The 18,798-nt window shown below is 44.2% G+C and overlaps 1 protein-coding gene across 1 annotated transcript; it reads right to left on the bottom strand.

Moving 5' to 3' along the window:
- Positions 1–11,960: 11,960 nt before the first annotated feature.
- si:dkey-197j19.5 (EF-hand calcium-binding domain-containing protein 12) lies at positions 11,961–18,001 on the bottom strand. Its single transcript, XM_063216711.1, has 6 exons — positions 17,383–18,001; positions 17,105–17,233; positions 14,804–15,017; positions 13,566–13,761; positions 12,941–13,069; positions 11,961–12,284 (listed from the first exon to the last, which is right to left on the bottom strand). The coding sequence occupies exons 1-6, from the start codon at positions 17,923–17,925 to the stop codon at positions 12,065–12,067; spliced, it is 1,431 nt and encodes a 476-aa protein (XP_063072781.1). The 5' UTR covers positions 17,926–18,001; the 3' UTR covers positions 11,961–12,064.
- Between the last annotated feature and the right edge of the window lie 797 nt (positions 18,002–18,798).

Raw genomic sequence — 18,798 nt, 5'->3', positions numbered from 1 at the left:
GGATTCGAACCCTCAACCTCCATATCTCTAATGCAGCGGCATGCATTACCACTAAGCCAAGCAGCTAGCTGTCATACACAGTCCAGCAAGACTATATTACATTGCATTGAAGAGCTGAACAATAGACTTCTAGAATGCTTGCTCGCACCTGCTCGTTAAGAATAGAATCTTGAGACAGTGGCAGTTAAGATGGAATCCTTCATTGGGAGCACCTGTTCTGATACTAACTGACAGTTAGTATTGAGCCTTTAACAGGGGAGAAAATGAGAATGAGTTTTTTGTCTTTACAACATCGTTGTAAAAAAACTAAAAGGAGTTGGCACGTGTCCTTTTCACAGATCGGAGTCATGCTTGTGATCTCTCTAACAGTCTTTGAATGAAGTTTATAGGTTAAATTTTTCAGGCACAAATGGACCTCCGTGTGGGACATGCGCTGATCTCTTGAAAAATGCACTTTTCAAAAGACTGGGATTCTCCATAGAGCCAGGCCTGTTTTTTTTACAAACCTGCCATTTAAAAAGTATTGGGAGTTGGGAGATGAAACTTTCACAATTTGGAGACATCCCATAGAGCTCGCTAACAACGCGTCAACTAAACTTCTAGGTGAAAGTGTTGATGTTTTATGACCGAAAAAGCCTCCTACACTCTAATCTCTAGAGTGGCGGAACCTTGGTTCATGAAGGTTCCACCATGGTTTTCAATGGAGACCCAGGCTTTCACAAAATCGCCAAAAACGGGAAAACGACAAGAGACACGGAAAAGCCTATTAATATACGCGATCTCCAAGCCGAGCCGGTCGTTTTAGTGTTTGAACGGTGTCTCTATCTCGAAAGGCCTAGGAGGAGATCCATTTTCTATTTTACTGCTGCCCTGCACAAGACCAATAATAAATAACTAGAAATGCATTCTCACAGAAAATGCTGGAAGCGGGCTTGCCTTTTGGGGCAGAGATGAAACAAAGTACTATTGAGAAAACAAAGCTAAAAGAAATCTTGGAAAAACTCCATCCACCCAGTCAGAAGTTATGGGCCAAACAATTCAGCCATCTTGGATTCAGCCATCTTGAAAGTGTTGTAGCTCTGCGTTTTGGGGATATACTAAATGACATACATGGTATTTTAAGTTGGCTAAGGAACACTGCATATGATATAATTTTGAAAATCAACATGGCTTCGAGCGGGATTAGAACTCACAACCTCCATATCTGTAATCCAACCCCTTTGCCATTGATATTAAATGACATACAATACATGATATTTGAAGTTGGCTAAGGAACACTGCATATGATATCATTTTGAAAATCAACATGGCTTCGACTGGGGTTCGAACCTCCAACCCCCATATCCCTAATTCAGCACATTTGCCATTCATACTAAATGACATACATGGCATTTTAAGTTGGCCAAGGAACACTGCATATGATATAATTTTGAAAGTCAACATGGCTTTGACTGGGATTCGAACCCCCAACCTCCATATCTGTAATCCAGCACATTTGCCATGCATACTAAATGACATACATGGCATTTTAAGTTGGCCAAGGAACACTGCATATGATGTAATTTTGAAAATCAACATGGCTTTGACTGGGTTTCGAACCCCCAACCTCAATATCTGTAATTCAGCACATTTGCCATCCATACTAAATGATATACATGGCATTTTAAGTCGGCCAAGGAACGCTGCATATGATATAATTTAGAAAATCAACATGGCTTCAGGTGGGTTTCGAACCCTCAACCTCCATATCTCTAATGCAGCGGCATGCATTACCACTAAGCCAAGCAGCTAATTGTCATGCATAGTCCAGCAAGACTATATTACATTGCATTGCAGAGCTGAACAATAGACTTCTAGAATGCTTGCTCGCACCTGCTCGTTAAGAATGGAATCTTGAGACAGTGACAGTTGAAATGGAATCCTTCACTGGCTGCACCTGTTGTGATTGACTGAAAGACAGTTAGTATTGAGCCTTTAACAGGGGAGAAAATGAGAATGAGTTTTTTGTCTTTACAACATCGTTGTAAAAAAACTAAAAGGAGTTGGCACGTGTCCTTTTCACAGATCGGAGTCATGCTTGTGATCTCTCTAACAGTCTTTGAATGAAGTTTATAGGTTAAAATTTTCAGGCACAAATGGACCTCCGTGTGGGACATGCGCTGATCTCTTGAAAAATGCACTTTTCGAAAGAATGGGATTCTCCATAGAGCCAGGCCTGTTTTTTTTACAAACCTGCCATTTAAAAAGTATTGGGAGTTGGGAGATGAAACTTTCACAATTTGGAGACATCCCATAGAGCTCGCTAACAACGCGTCAACTAAACTTCTAGGTGAAAGTGTTGATGTTTTATGACCGAAAAAGCCTCCTACACTCTAATCTCTAGAGTGGCGGAACTTTGGTTCATGAAGGTTCCACCATAGTTTTCAATGGAGACCCAGGCTTTAACAAAATCGCCAAAAACGGGAAAACGACAAGAGACACGGAGAAGCCTATAACGAGACGCGATCTCCAAGCCGAGCCGGTCGTTTTAGTGTTTGAACGGTGTCTCTATCTCGAAAGGCCTAGGAGGAGATCCATTTTCTATTTTTACTGCCCCTGCACAAGACCAATAATAATAATAACTAGAAATGCATTCTCACAGAAAATGCTGGAAGCGGGCTTGCCTTTTGGGGCAGAGATGAAACAAAGTACTATTGAGAAAACAAAGCTAAAAGAAATCTTGGAAAAACTCCATCCACCCAGTCAGAAGTTATGGGCCAAACAATTCAGCCATCTTGGATTCAGCCATCTTGAAAGTGTTGTAGCTCTGCGTTTTGGGGATATACTAAATGACATACATGGTATTTTAAGTTGGCTAAGGAACACTGCATATGATAAAATTTTGAAAATCAACATGGCTTCGAGCGGGATTAGAACTCACAACCTCCATATCTGTAATCCAACCCCTTTGCCATTGATATTAAATGACATACAATACATGATATTTGAAGTTGGCTAAGGAACACTGCATATGATATCATTTTGAAAATCAACATGGCTTCGACTGGGGTTCGAACCTCCAACCCCCATATCCCTAATTCAGCACATTTGCCATTCATACTAAATGACATACATGGCATTTTAAGTTGGCCAAGGAACACTGCATATGATATAATTTTGAAAATCAACATGGCTTTGACTGGGATTCGAACCCCCAACCTCCATATCTGTAATCCAGCACATTTGCCATGCATACTAAATGACATACATGGCATTTTAAGTTGGCCAAGGAACACTGCATATGATATAATTTTGAAAATCAACATGGCTTTGACTGGGTTTCGAACCCCCAACCTCAATATCTGTAATTCAGCACATTTGCCATCCATACTAAATGATATACATGTATGGCATTTTAAGTCGGCCAAGGAACGCTGCATATGATATAATTTAGAAAATCAACATGGCTTTGGGCGGGTTTCGAACCCTCAACCTCCATCTCTCTAATGCAGCAGCATGCATTACCACTAAGCCAAGCAGCTAATTGTCATGCATAGTCCAGCAAGACTATATTACATTGCATTGCAGAGCTGAACAATAGGCTTCTAGAATGCTTGCTCGCACCTGCTCGTTAAGAATGGAATCTTGAGACAGTGACAGTTGAAATGGAATCCTTCACTGGCTGCACCTGTTGTGATTGACTGAAAGACAGTTAGTATTGAGCCTTTAACAGGGGAGAAAATGAGAATGAGTTTTTTGTCTTTACAACATCGTTGTAAAAAAACTAAAAGGAGTTGGCACGTGTCCTTTTCACAGATCGGAGTCATGCTTGTGATCTCTCTAACAGTCTTTGAATGAAGTTTATAGGTTAAAATTTTCAGGCACAAATGGACCTCCGTGTGGGACATGCGCTGATCTCTTGAAAAATGCACTTTTCAAAAGACTGGGATTCTCCATAGAGCCAGGCCTGTTTTTTTTACAAACCTGCCATTTAAAAAGTATTGGGAGTTGGGAGATGAAACTTTCACAATTTGGAGACATCCCATAGAGCTCGCTAACAACGCGTCAACTAAACTTCTAGGTGAAAGTGTTGATGTTTTATGACCGAAAAAGCCTCCTACACTCTAATCTCTAGAGTGGCGGAACTGTCGTTCATGAAGGTTCCACCATGGTTTTCAATGGAGACCCAGGCTTTCACAAAATCGCCAAAAACGGGAAAACGACAAGAGACACGGAAAAGCCTATTAATATACGCGATCTCTAAGCCGAGCCGGTCGTTTTAGTGTTTGAACGGTGTCTCTATCTCGAAAGGCCTAGGAGGATATCCATTTTCTATTTTTGCTGCCCCTGCACAAGAGAACCAATAATAAATAATTAACAGGACTTAGAGATTACTATAATCGGGCCTTGCTCTGCAAGAGCTCTGCTCTTGCTCCGCAAGCCCGCTTAACTAGAAATGCATTCTCACAGAAAATGCTGGAAGCGGGCTTGCCTTTTGGGGCAGAGATGAAACAAAGTACTATTGAGAAAACAAAGCTAAAAGAAATCTTGGAAAAACTCCATCCACCCAGTCAGAAGTTATGGGCCAAACAATTCAGCCATCTTGGATTCAGCCATCTTGAAAGTGTTGTAGCTCTGCGTTTTGGGGATATACTAAATGACATACATGGTATTTTAAGTTGGCTAAGGAACACTGCATATGATATAATTTTGAAAATCAACATGGCTTCGAGCGGGATTAGAACTCACAACCTCCATATCTGTAATCCAACCCCTTTGCCATTGATATTAAATGACATACAATACATGATATTTGAAGTTGGCTAAGGAACACTGCATATGATATCATTTTGAAAATCAACATGGCTTCGACTGGGGTTCGAACCTCCAACCCCCATATCCCTAATTCAGCACATTTGCCATTCATACTAAATGACATACATGGCATTTTAAGTTGGCCAAGGAACACTGCATATGATATAATTTTGAAAATCAACATGGCTTTGACTGGGATTCGAACCCCCAACCTCCATATCTGTAATCCAGCACATTTGCCATGCATACTAAATGACATACATGGCATTTTAAGTTGGCCAAGGAACACTGCATATGATATAATTTTGAAAATCAACATGGCTTTGACTGGGTTTCGAACCCCCAACCTCAATATCTGTAATTCAGCACATTTGCCATCCATACTAAATGATATACATGGCATTTTAAGTCGGCCAAGGAACGCTGCATATGATATAATTTAGAAAATCAACATGGCTTTGGGTGGGTTTCGAACCCTCAACCTCCATCTCTCTAATGCAGCAGCATGCATTACCACTAAGCCAAGCAGCTAATTGTCATGCATAGTCCAGCAAGACTATATTACATTGCATTGCAGAGCTGAACAATAGACTTCTAGAATGCTTGCTCGCACCTGCTCGTTAAGAATGGAATCTTGAGACAGTGACAGTTGAAATGGAATCCTTCACTGGCTGCACCTGTTGTGATTGACTGAAAGACAGTTAGTATTGAGCCTTTAACAGGGGAGAAAATGAGAATGAGTTTTTTGTCTTTACAACATCGTTGTAAAAAAACTAAAAGGAGTTGGCACGTGTCCTTTTCACAGATCGGAGTCATGCTTGTGATCTCTCTAACAGTCTTTGAATGAAGTTTATAGGTTAAATTTTTCAGGCACAAATGGACCTCCGTGTGGGACATGCGCTGATCTCTTGAAAAATGCACTTTTCGAAAGACTGGGATTCTCCATAGAGCCAGGCCTGTTTTTTTTACAAACCTGCCATTTAAAAAGTATTGGGAGTTGGGAGATGAAACTTTCACAATTTGGAGACATCCCATAGAGCTCGCTAACAACGCGTCAACTAAACTTCTAGGTGAAAGTGTTGATGTTTTATGACCGAAAAAGCCTCCTACACTCTAATCTCTAGAGTGGCGGAACCTTGGTTCATGAAGGTTCCACCATGGTTTTCAATGGAGACCCAGGCTTTCACAAAATCGCCAAAAACGGGAAAACGACAAGAGACACGGAAAAGCCTATTAATATACGCGATCTCCAAGCCGAGCCGGTCGTTTTAGTGTTTGAACGGTGTCTCTATCTCGAAAGGCCTAGGAGGAGATCCATTTTCTATTTTTGCTGCCCCTGCACAAGAGAACCAATAATAAATAATAACTAGAAATGCATTCTCACAGAAAATGCTGGAAGCGGGCTTGCCTTTTGGGGCAGAGATGAAACAAAGTACTATTGAGAAAACAAAGCTAAAAGAAATCTTGGAAAAACTCCATCCACCCAGTCAGAAGTTATGGGCCAAACAATTCAGCCATCTTGGATTCAGCCATCTTGAAAGTGTTGTAGCTCTGCGTTTTGGGGATATACTAAATGACATAGATGGTATTTTAAGTTGGCTAAGGAACACTGCATATGATATAATTTTGAAAATCAACATGGCTTCGAGCGGGATTAGAACTCACAACCTCCATATCTGTAATCCAACCCCTTTGCCATTGATATTAAATGACATACAATACATGATATTTGAAGTTGGCTAAGGAACACTGCATATGATATCATTTTGAAAATCAACATGGCTTCGACTGGGGTTCGAACCTCCAACCCCCATATCCCTAATTCAGCACATTTGCCATTCATACTAAATGACATACATGGCATTTTAAGTTGGCCAAGGAACACTGCATATGATATACTTTTGAAAATCAACATGGCTTTGACTGGGATTCGAACCCCCAACCTCCATATCTGTAATCCAGCACATTTGCCATGCATACTAAATGACATACATGGCACTTTAAGTTGGCCAAGGAACACTGCATATGATGTAATTTTGAAAATCAACATGGCTTTGACTGGGTTTCGAACCCCCAACCTCAATATCTGTAATTCAGCACATTTGCCATCCATACTAAATGATATACATGTATGGCATTTTAAGTCGGCCAAGGAACGCTGCATATGATATAATTTAGAAAATCAACATTGCTTCGTGTGGGTTTCGAACCCTCAACCTCCATATCTCTAATGCAGCAGCATGCATTACCACTAAGCCAAGCAGCTAATTGTCATGCATAGTCCAGCAAGACTATATTACATTGCATTGCAGAGCTGAACAATGGACTTCTAGAATGCTTGCTCGCACCTGCTCGTTAAGAATGGAATCTTGAGACAGTGACAGTTGAAATGGAATCCTTCACTGGCTGCACCTGTTGTGATTGACTGAAAGACAGTTAGTATTGAGCCTTTAACAGGGGAGAAAATGAGAATGAGTTTTTTGTCTTTACAACATCGTTGTAAAAAAACTAAAAGGAGTTGGCACGTGTCCTTTTCACAGATCGGAGTCATGCTTGTGATGTCTCTAACAGTCTTTGAATGAAGTTTATAGGTTAAATTTTTCAGGCACAAATGGACCTCCGTGTGGGACATGCGCTGATCTCTTGAAAAATGCACTTTTCCAAAGACTGGGATTCTCCATAGAGCCAGGTCTGTTTTTTTTACAAACCTGCCATTTAAAAAGTATTGGGAGTTGGGAGATGAAACTTTCACAATTTGGAGACATCCCATAGAGCTCGCTAACAACGCGTCAACTAAACTTCTAGGTGAAAGTGTTGATGTTTTATGACCGAAAAAGCCTCCTACACTCTAATCTCTAGAGTGGCGGAACCTTGGTTCATGGAGGTTCCACCACTGTTTCCAATGGGGACCCAGGCTTTCACAAAATCGCCAAAAACGGGAAAACGACAAGAGACACGGAAAAGCCTATTAATATACGCGATCTCCAAGCCGAGCCGGTCGTTTTAGTGTTTGAACGGTGTCTCTATCTCGAAAGGCCTAGGAGGAGATCCATTTTCTATTTTTGCTGCCCCTGCACAAGAGAACCAATAATAAATAATTAACAGGACTTAGAGATTACTATAATCGGGCCTTGCTCTGCAAGGGCCATGCTCTGCATGGTCCTTGCTCCGCAAGCCCGCTTAATAATAATTAACAGGACTTAGAGATTACTATAATCGGGCCTTGCTCTGCAAGAGCTCTGCTCTTGCTCCGCAAGCCCGCTTAATAATAAAATAATGAAACAGGACGCTTAATAACAAGCCCGCTTAATAAAGATTACCGGTACCTATTTTTCAGTTAAATTGTCCTATCTTCTTACAGACGTGAGAATAAAGGTTGTCTAGAAAAAGGCATACATATATATATCTTGTCACTTTGAAATATCCAAAGGAATGTTGTCAAATGATTGAATTTCACAAGTGGACTGCTGAAAAAGGCTAGCCTCGCGAACCATCCTACGTACTTCCACAAAAGGATTGGCTCCACTACTGTAGTCTGGTCGTGCTTCTCTGTGGAGTACCTGGAGCAGTAGGATTTTGATCAACGCCCCCCCCCCAGGAAACAGCCAATAAGCGAATAAGCGCCCCACGTGGGGGCGAAAGGGGGAAGACCCTAGTGATGATGATGTAAACGTCTGCGCCAGAGCCATTGGTCTGTTGTTGTTGTTGAGTAACTGCCGGCGATTGGGTGAGAGGTGTCTAATAATTTCAAACCATAACTGAGTGCGAACTTCCTTCTTCCTACAATCGCTTCAGAGCAAACAAATGCCAGACCATAAATACGAAATGAGATGGTAGTATTATGGGATGGTCAGGACCAGGCTAGAAAAAGGCATATTGTCCTGCCAAGCTGTGTGTGTGTGTATGTGTGTGTGCGTGCGCGTGCGTGTGTGTGTGCGTGTGCGTTTGTATGTGTATGTGTGTGTGTGCCCTAGTGCGCTTGTCTCTCATGTGTGTGGCCAGTGTGCCTCTTTACATACACTGACATAGACACAGTAGACCGTGTGTGTGTGTGTGTTGGGGGGGTAAGGTAGGGGGGTAGGGGGAGCGGGGGGTTGAAAAAGGGGTGAGTGGGGGTAGGGGGCAAAGTGGGGGGTGGGGGGGAATGAGTCGGATTGAATTAAGGGGTTGGTGGGCAGAATAGTTTGTGGGGGATGAGTGAGGTGGTGGGGGGGATAGTGTGGGGGGTTCAGGGGGGCAGAATAGTGTGTGTGTTTGTGTGGGGGGGTAAGTTCAGTCGGAGGTGTCGACCTGCCAAAACTTTTCACATTGGATGGGGGGTGGGCGAGTATTTTGTGGGGGGGGGAGAATGAGTCAGGGGGGGTGAGAGTGGGGGGCAGAATAGTGAGGGGTGGGGGGGCAGAGTAGCATGAGGGGGATGAGTGAGGGGGTTGGGGGGCAGAAATGTGTGTGGGGGGGTGGGCAGAAACGTGTGTGGGGGGGCAGAAACGTGTGTGGGGGGGTGGATGGGGCAGAAACGTGTGTGGGGGGGTGGGGGTGGTAGAAACGTGTGTGGGGGGGTGGGGGGGGGGGGCAGAATAGTGTGTGGGGGGGATGAGTGAGGGGGTGGGGGAGGCAGTATAGTGTGTGGGGTAAAGACACTGTAGAGCAGGGGAAAGATGAGCGGGGGATACGCGCGGGCACACACACACGCNCACTCACCCTTGCTTTATGCAAATAAATGTAGGCCTGAAAAACTTTTGGTCAGTAATCTAATGTGAAAAGTTTGGCAGGTCAATAGCCTTTTTCAGCAGTCAACTGTGTATGTGTAATTCAATCATTTTCTGACAACAATCCTTAGGATATTTCAAAGGGGCAAGATATATATTTACATCATTCTGTTGCCAACCTTTGTACTCACGTCTGTAGATAGGGGATATACAGAATTTCACTGAAAATAGGTTGTCTTTATTGATAATTATGGTCTTACAGTATTGAGAAAAATGTATGAAAGTCTGCCATTCTGAAAAACAAAGAACATTTTGAATTTTGGAGCACATTTGAGATGGCAACCAGCTGGTGAATCTTTTTCAATAGGCCTTCTGGTCTGTAATCCACTGTGAAAACCCTGACAGGACAATAGGCCTAATTTTCCCAGCCATAGACTATGTATGTGCATTTCAATCATAATTTTAAGCACTTTCCGTTGGATATTGCAAGGTGGCCAACTTTATTTTCATTTGTTTTAGTTTAGTCAACCTTTGTAAACATGTATGTAAGGAAATAGGACAGAATAGTGCTGAAAGTAGTTAATCGTTCATGAATATCACCTTATAGTACAATGTAATAATGCATGAAAACAAGTCAAGTTGGAAAATGGCGGCCATATTGAATTCTGAGCAAAAATTGACGTGGCCCCATGTTTTAATTTCTTCCAATAGGCCTTCTGGTCAGTAATCCACAGAAAAAAGTGCGGTAGGACGAAAGGCCTAATTTTTCCAGCTGATGACCTGTCAATGAGTCTCTGCGACTCTGAGTCCACTCTACAGTATGTGCAGTGGGCCACAATGCCCTCTGCTGGTGATGCTGCCCCATGCCCATCCCTGCTACATCACCTGATGGGGATATCCCCATAGTGAGTTCCTCACAATTGCTGTTAGCTTTCTGCTCCGGCTAGCAATGTTATGGCCTATGTGTGACAACCCCATATGCCCCACCCAGGCCAAAGCATGTCAGTGCATGGACAGAGCTAGGATCTGGCTGGCTTAATTGGATGATTGTGCATATCTGATGAGGATTTAGCACACCTGTCTATCCTTTCTGTCAGTAGGCACCCTGACCTTCTACCTGGCACTCTTAATTTCTGTCTCTCCACTCACTCTTTTACTTTCTGTCTTTTCAGAACATCCTGATAACATGCATTACAGACGACAATGCTCACTCATACACCCATCATTTCCCCTACACACTTTTCTTTGATTGTTGGTATTTGCTTTCTAAATAAATCAACTTTGAATTTTTGTTTTGTTGTCATCTCCATTTCATGCTGCTTCCCCTATCTCATCTCAGTCTCCATCCCTGTGTAGGCCACGGGGCACCAGGTCAAAACTACATCACACATGATGTAGTCTAATGCCAGGGATAGGCCCGGGATATGCTCGCTTCAGGATACACGTGCATAAAAGTGCTGCCACGTGTATTTTATGTTTTGTGTACGGTAGGACGCCTGACAAAAAGTACGGAAACACGTGGACACAGTGCAATATGGACACAACTGCAAGGAGTGATCTTCCTAACTTCCATGCTGAGGTTGCGGTAGAGTCAAACGATGGTCAAATATATTTGCGCAATTAAGGCCCACGATATGCTTGCTGCAAGACACACGTGCACATTTTGTGCACATTTCATACACAAATGCGCTGCCATTGGCCATATCGTGTTGCAAATGGTAGGGCGCTCGTTCGCTGTTCGGCCGACAAGGGTTCGATTCCCGGCTCGGGTCCTTTGCCGGCTCTTCCCCGTCTCTCTCCCCCCACTCACTTCCTGTCATAACCTTCACTTTATCCTGTCAAATACAGGCAAAAAAAACCCAAAAAACTAAATGTGCTGCCATGCGTATTTTATGTTAATGTTAATGCGCTGTATACCACCTGACACAAGGTACGCAGACGTGTGTGTATGGTACAATATGGACACAACCATGAGTGGTGATCTAACCCTAACCCATACAATATGTCGCAGTAGTATAGCACAACTAAAAATAATCGTGCACCTCAATGTGCTTTACGTTACAAATTGAGTAGCCTCTTATTGCGGATGGGGTCGCCGGCGAGCCTATTCACTATTTGCTGAAAATACTCAACTACATCATAACAACATTGCTATGACAGTACAGAGAACCTTAAGTAACAGATTAAGACATAGCCATTACAATTTGCAACTCTGCGCTAAGGGGTTAAAAAAACACAGGGTTGGCAGATTATGACATATGGCAAGTAATTAAATATAAAAAAGTGTTCCGTGTTTGACAAATACCTTTTAACTGCATGTTTCACACTAACAGTGTCTGTCTTAACCATAGGCCACTGAAGGTATTGAAATGACTGCTTTGGTGGCAATATTACATGATTACAAATTACAGAACACCCACCCCTTAAGAGAAAAAAACAAACAAACAAACAAGCAGGTGGTCAAGAGTTGCAAAATTTCATTAGACGAAAAAGAAAAAACAATTCATTCTTCTCTGAAAGGAGGCTTTCAGCCAAACAATAAAGAAAGTAAAGGAATATATTTATAAGGCATAAGCTTTCCGTCCGTCGATGTCCCCAGAGGTGTAGTACCCCTTGTCATTGAGTGGCCACGACCCGACGGCGGGCGCAGGCTCCCGGCTCACGCACTCGAACAGGCAGGTCTCAGGGGGGATGCCCACCTCGGGCTGGTACAGGCGGATGTGGTCATCTTGGCCCGGCCAGAAGGCATTGGGGTCGGCTCGCCGAGTGCTCATCTGTTTCCTGATGCAAGAAGCGGAGAGACACAGAAACACTTACTTACAGCTGTCTTGCTGTTGCCTGGTTACCACCAGACCTAATCACAAGGGAGATTAGGTCTGGTGACCTGCCTACTGTAAATTCCGTAGGGGGCGGAATACTTGGCCATTATGACACACCTATCCCGCTCTCTGATTGGACAGAGACCGGGACCAAGGTCTGGTCCGTTTTCTGAGCAAAGCTTCCATACAGTCTTTCAGATCAGAACGATTGTGTAGAACTAAAGGCAGTATGGGAGTTCCCAGGCTAGTCTTGCTGCACAATCGATTGCCCTTCAGGGACAATACAGTTGAAGGTTGCCATTGAAGTTGCACACATTACATAGTAAACAGACATTTCCCACATTTGTCATCATCTACTACATTTACAACCAAAGACTTCTTCAGAGGAATTGTTATCTTCAGCAAGATCTTCTGCTGTCTTTTGGCCGTTGTAGATGGGAGTGGGTGTGTTGGTGTTGTGACATATATTTATATTTGTGTATGATATTGAGTCTCTGCGTGTGTGCGTGCCTGCCTCCGTGTGTCTGTGCTCGTGTGTGTAAGCTGGAGGTGTAAGTTGTGTGTGCGTCCGTGTGTATTTGTAAGCTGGAGGTGTAAGCTGTGTGCGCATTTACTAACCCACTGAGCAGGGCATACTCCTCTCTAGTGAGCCAGCATTCTGTCTTGTGGCGGATTTCAGCTCGACCCGTAGACAGACTCATCACCTTGGGCTCTTTCCTCACTGCTCGCTCAAAGGGATACAGGGACCTGATTTCACACGCACACGCACGCATTCCAATCAGAACACCTGGTCAAAGACTAAGGAAGCTCACCTCTCTTGTACATCTCTCTTGCACTTCTGCGTCAGAGGGAAACCCCTGGGTCACCAACATTGCAGACAAGAAAGCTCCCGCACATTGTCAGACAGTGACAGTGACAATGACTGACGGTGTGCGGGAGCTTCCTTGTCTCAAAGACTAAGGAAGGAAAGTCAAGTATGAAATGAAATTGAATATGAATTAACGATATACCTATGATGAAGTATGAATATAAACTGTTGAAGCACCACCAAGCCACTTGGCCTTTCTCTCAACTGTTCCTCTTTGACCTCTACATTCTGCATTCTAACCCATTGCCATGGTGTGTGTGTGTGTGTGTGTGTGTGTGTGTGTGTGTGTGTGTGTGTGTGTGTGTGTGTGTGTGTGTGTGTGTGTGTGTGTGTGTGTTTCTCTATGTGTACAAACTCTCAGTGCCCCACACTCACTTTTCCATGCGTATTCTCCTGCGCGGTTCCTCTTCCTCCACCACCACCACCTCTTCTTCCCTGGAGACGGGGCCCGTGCTCCTGACCTGCCCCCCCCGCAGACGGCCCCCACAGCCCTGGATGGGACTGGCCCCCGCCTGCCTGATGCCCCCTCCCACAGGCAACTGCACAACCTTATCTCCCGGGTGCAAAAGCACTGATGGTTGCAGCAGAACGGAAACACACACACACAGACATGAGCACACACAGACGCACACAAAGAACATGCATTTAAATTATAACTGTTACCGTTATATTAATTACAGCTAATTGACATGACCATGTTGGGCCAAGGACAAAGTAATCTGACAACTGACCCTTGTGTGTGTGTGTGTGTGTGTGTGTGTGTGTGTGTGTGTGTGTGTGTGTGTGTGTGTGTGTGTGTGTGTGTGTGTGTGTGTGTGTGTGCGTAACCATAATTCAGTGCTAGTTCGCCACTCCTAGCTCAAAGCCGTGACCTCCCAGTCTACGCTCCAGTTCGGGCATGGGAGGCACAGCATGATGCCACTGAGCTAAATGGCCAGACCGACAGCTCAGCGCTACCGATACTGTATGACAGTGTTTCCCAACCTTTTCTGTCTTGCGTACCCCCTGATCCTTTTCATAGTACCATGAGTACCCCCTAACTCATATTCTATATCCTCTGTCCCAATGTGACTATTTCCCATACATTTGTTATCATTACACTTTCCCCACGTACCCCCTGTAGTGAGCTCGCGTACCCCTAGTGGTACACGTACCCCTGGTTGGGAAACACTGCTGTATGAGGCTTTACTAACGCTCTATCGCCGAATTCTACTAGTTGGCATACGTGTGTGTGTGAATATACTTTGTACGTTGCTTTGCATGATGCTGACTGGGTGCTGTGTCTGCGCGCACTGTATGTGTTACGCATGTGTGTCTCTGTGCGTAATGTCAACCTTGCCAACCTGGCAGGTCTGGAATCGAACCAACAAACCCTTGGGCTGCAAATCTGACAACCTAAATGTATATGTGTACCTTTGACACCCCGTGTGTACAATTGCCTTTTTATTTTTTTCTGTAGTCTTTATTTTTCCCAGCCTGACTATTACCTATGTTATATGTGTCTTGAAATGTCAATGTGGGCATTATGTGTATTTATGTCAGCTACTTGACACTTTATAATCCCCCCCTCTCGGGGTTCAATAAAGTTACTCTACTCTACTCCACTTTACTACCTCTCTGCATGCTGCTTTGGGTGACGTTGACCCCGTGCTGCCTGCACATCTCTAGAGAGTCCAGGTACTCTCCTAGGGCCTGCCGTCTGTAGTGGTCGATGCTGCGGCCAGGGGCACCGGCCAAGGTGGAGGGGGAGGAGTGCGCGTCCTCCAGGGGGCTACCCGAGCCCACCGTACGGAGCAGCAACAGCACCTCGTCCTCTGTCATAGCTCTCTTCACGGACCACGGTACACATCAGAGAGAGAGAGAGAGAGAGAGAGAGAGAGAGAGAGAGAGAGAGAGAGAGAGAGAGAGAGAGAGAGAGTTAAAAGTACAAAGACAGCTAATAAAATGAAAGAAACAAAAAGTCCTTGGGGAGAGAGAGAGCCTGCTCATGTTGCACCATTCTGAGGGACTGTACGTTATTTACCGGGGGGGGAGGGCTGGTGCGCTGGAAGTCCGGTCAAAAAAAAAAATCATGGCCCCCCCCTCCACCTCAATTTTTTTCCCCATGGCCCTCCCCCCACTTCAATTTTGTTTTCCCATGGCCCTCCCCCTACAGGTACAAAAATGTAATATGTAAAATTGGTAGATGAACAACCATCATGACAACAGTCAGAGTAGCCTACATCAAGGGCGGTTGTCTGCACTATTATGTGCTATCGATATCAGTGGATACCTATGAGAAGCCGCTAGAATCTACCTCTGCGGCTGCATGGGATGCCTTTTAACTCCACTGTCACCAAGACAAATTGCAGGGACGCAGGAACTCATTTTGACCAGGGGGTGCTGTAGTCAGCGAAGGGTCTGGGAGTCCTCTCCCAAAAAAAATTGTTTTTTTTTAGATGCAATTTCCTGCATTCTAATCAAGTTTAGGATGAAGAATGGCGAATCCCATCTGACTAACTTCTTCATGTTTTATGTAGCCTAATGATGCATACGATCAGGACCCCTGCCTTGTCTCCCCGCCCGCGCACAAAAGCACGCACACACAGACAGGCATAGGCCTACTGCTTCCCGAATGTGATTAGGCTACACTCTGACGGCCAAAGAGTTTGTGCTGTGATCGGCGAGAGAAGTAGGTTAAGCGCCAAAGCAGCTGGTGCCATTGCTGGCTATTGATACAGGGAGAGTGTGAAAGCCACCTTTAGTTTGCATTTGACGTTGGCCATATTTAAGACTAAAAGGTGCCGCTAAACGGTGGTCAAATCAGCAGCAAGAGGCAAAAGGAACAAATCGCCACCACTACAAAAGTCCAAAACATCTAACAATAGCACAGCCATTTCACACCGCGGCAATTCAATTTTGGCAACAGTTATGATAGACAAGCCACGCACACCATCGGCTGTGCTATAGATTCACCCCATAGCCAACTCCGAGGCTAAGATAGACTTCACCAGCAATAGGCAAGACCTAGCCTACCAATGTGCTACTACGAATCCAATCTCCACCGCAAGAAACAAAAGTCACTTCTTACCTGACACGATGCACAATTTTGGTGACATTCCCTTCTTCCGTCGCACTTTAAATTCACCTAATTCCTTACTTAGTTGGTCCGTTTTTGATCACCAAAGTGATGAGACTTCTCTTCACAACAAGTTAGCTCCTCCAATGGGTTTAAGACCGTGTTGATGCATGCCCAAGCCAACATATCGCTGTTAATACCACTTTTATTAATACCTTGACACCACAAGCTAAACAAAACAAACGTCTCTCTCGGCGGTGCTATGCGACCATTGAACACAGATGTAAAGCACACGGCGGTGCCATTATATAAAATCATGACTTACCAGAGGCTGTGACCACCAGTTGACTACAACACAACACCTCTCCAAAATTCCTCTGGAAATGCCCATCCAATTCGTTGTCAAAACTTCCCAAACTGTTTAGCCCATAGGCCTATAGTTCACCTCAGCTAGTTTGATATTTGCTCACGGTCATTTTCTATGATACTCAATGTTCCTCCGTAGCACTAGCAATCCTACAGTGAAAGAGAGTCAGCGCGGGCAATGAAACACGCTTCAGTGCTAAAGTATGCACCCGGGACCTTGCATAGCAAAGCGATGTGTTTCAGAGCATTTCTTTATTATTATTTAAAATAATATATGAAAATAAAATAAAATAAATTCGTTTTTTTCCCATGGCCCTCCCCCTAACTCCGATTTTTTTTGCCATGGCCCTCCCCTCCACCTCATTTTTTTCATCATGGCCCTCCCCCCCCTACGCACCAGCCCTCCCCCCCCCCGGTAAATAACGAACAGTCCCTGACATATATGACTTAGGCATGTATCTTTCTGTGTACAGTACTTTCAGATTCAAACCTTTCTGCGTTGCTGGTAGTATTTCAGAATGTCTGAATAATCGGGTGACAGCTCGCGATCCACATCTGTACCATCCGGAGCTTGTGCACGCACGCGTAAAACCAGCGATGCAATGCGATGTTGTAAAGGCTGCACACAATCACAAGTAAATGGGTCACAAATTAGTTGTAGAGGTCCCCGTCACAGATAGGCCTACTTCTACAAGCCTTTACAAGGCTGCACATAATCATAAGTAAATGGGTCACAAATCAGTTGTAGAGGTCACAGCCTAGGCCTACCATCAACTCGGGTGACATGGGGCGCTCAGCCCGGACTTGGTGACTTTCCGGCCTCGTCTTCTCCCTCTCGGCAACTTTAAGCTCCAGTTCAGTAACAGTGGGCTTGTTATTTATCCATTGAGTCACATTTCCGATTCCGTTCAACGTCCGACGAAATGCTTTCCGGTGTTTAACCCAATTTTCTTCTGTTTCGTTAACTCCGGGGAAACCTGCCCACCGCTTCACCGATGGCTCTAAATTTACCGTCGTTAGCACGGGGTCCAGGGGAGGAATTTTCTTTGGTCTGTGCTGTCCACCCGTTGGGCTCTTCTGAGCGTTGTTCACCTCACGCATTGGCGGCGCGATTACCACCCGCCGCCGTGTTTTTGGTTCCCCCAACACACGACATGCAATTTTATAGAAGTACGTCTGGAGCAAGTCTCTTCGCTTATACCCCTGCGCCAGCTCATCCATCTCAATTTTTTCCCTTGTGAGAGGAGTCGTAAGTCTTTCATTTTTTCCAGCTTGTCTTTGTTGACGTAGGTAGACGTACTCTTCATACATGGTGATGATGTGACGAGGCTGACGTGCCTTGTAGGCCTATGTTGTGGCTACAGGAGGGAAGCTGCGCTACACGATTGTTTGCAGCGGCAGCCTTGGCAACGTCTGTCTAGGGCTAGGCCAAGATTCTAGAGCGCTCAGCTTAAAGGGACAGTTTGGTCAATTTCAACATGCAGTTGTATTGCTCACGCTACCCTTGACTTGTCAGTACCTGGTGATGCCACATTTTTCGGCTCAGCCCTTTCCGAGATATGAGCAATTCTAATGGGGGCAGCGTTTGTTTACATTTTTTAAAAATGAAACATAGGCCAACTCCAAATATTTTCCCAAAAGGCACTGCTGTTTGCTAGTTGTCTGCTGATGTTTTATAACCTTTTGGATGTTTTTGGGAATAAATAAAAATGATTTTTTTGAAATGTAAACTAAGAGCTGCCCCCATTACAATGACCAGAATCTCAGAAACGGCTGAAGAAGAAGAAAAAAAAACTCAGGCACTGACAAGTCCAGGGTAGTGTGAGCATTACAACTGCATGTTGAAATTGACCAAACTGTCCCTTTAAAGAGCGCTACCAGAGATTCTCTCTGGCGCTACCCTTCTATTTACAGTGCCCTCCATAATTATTGGCACCCCTGGTTGAGATGTGTTAAAAGCCTTCAAATAAATTCAGTGTTTATTGCAGAAGAATACTGTCACACTGAACATTTTAGGAAAATGTAGCCTTCAACTCAAATGAATTGTAGGAAAATAAAAAAAAATCCCTGACTAAAAAATAATTATTTTTCATTAAATCACCTGTTCCACAATTATTGGCACCCTTAACAATTCCCAGGAAATAAATATAATTGAAGCATTTCTGTCATTTCTACAGTAGTTTA

Source organism: Engraulis encrasicolus, chromosome 14, assembly GCF_034702125.1.
Source record: "Engraulis encrasicolus isolate BLACKSEA-1 chromosome 14, IST_EnEncr_1.0, whole genome shotgun sequence".
NCBI lineage: Eukaryota > Metazoa > Chordata > Actinopteri > Clupeiformes > Engraulidae > Engraulis > Engraulis encrasicolus.
This window is presented reverse-complemented; position numbering and strand designations above follow the sequence as displayed.

Coding starts and splice junctions, on each gene's coding strand:
- si:dkey-197j19.5 (XM_063216711.1), bottom strand. CDS start 17,925: ATGTATGAAGAGTACGTCTACCTACGTCAACAAAGACAAGCTGGAAAA. Junction 17,234..17,382: donor CCATGTCACCCGAGTTGATG/GTAGGCCTAGGC, acceptor GATTGTGTGCAG/CCTTTACAACATCGCATTGC. Junction 13,762..14,803: donor CCAAAGCAGCATGCAGAGAG/GTAGTAAAGTGG, acceptor TGCAACCATCAG/TGCTTTTGCACCCGGGAGAT.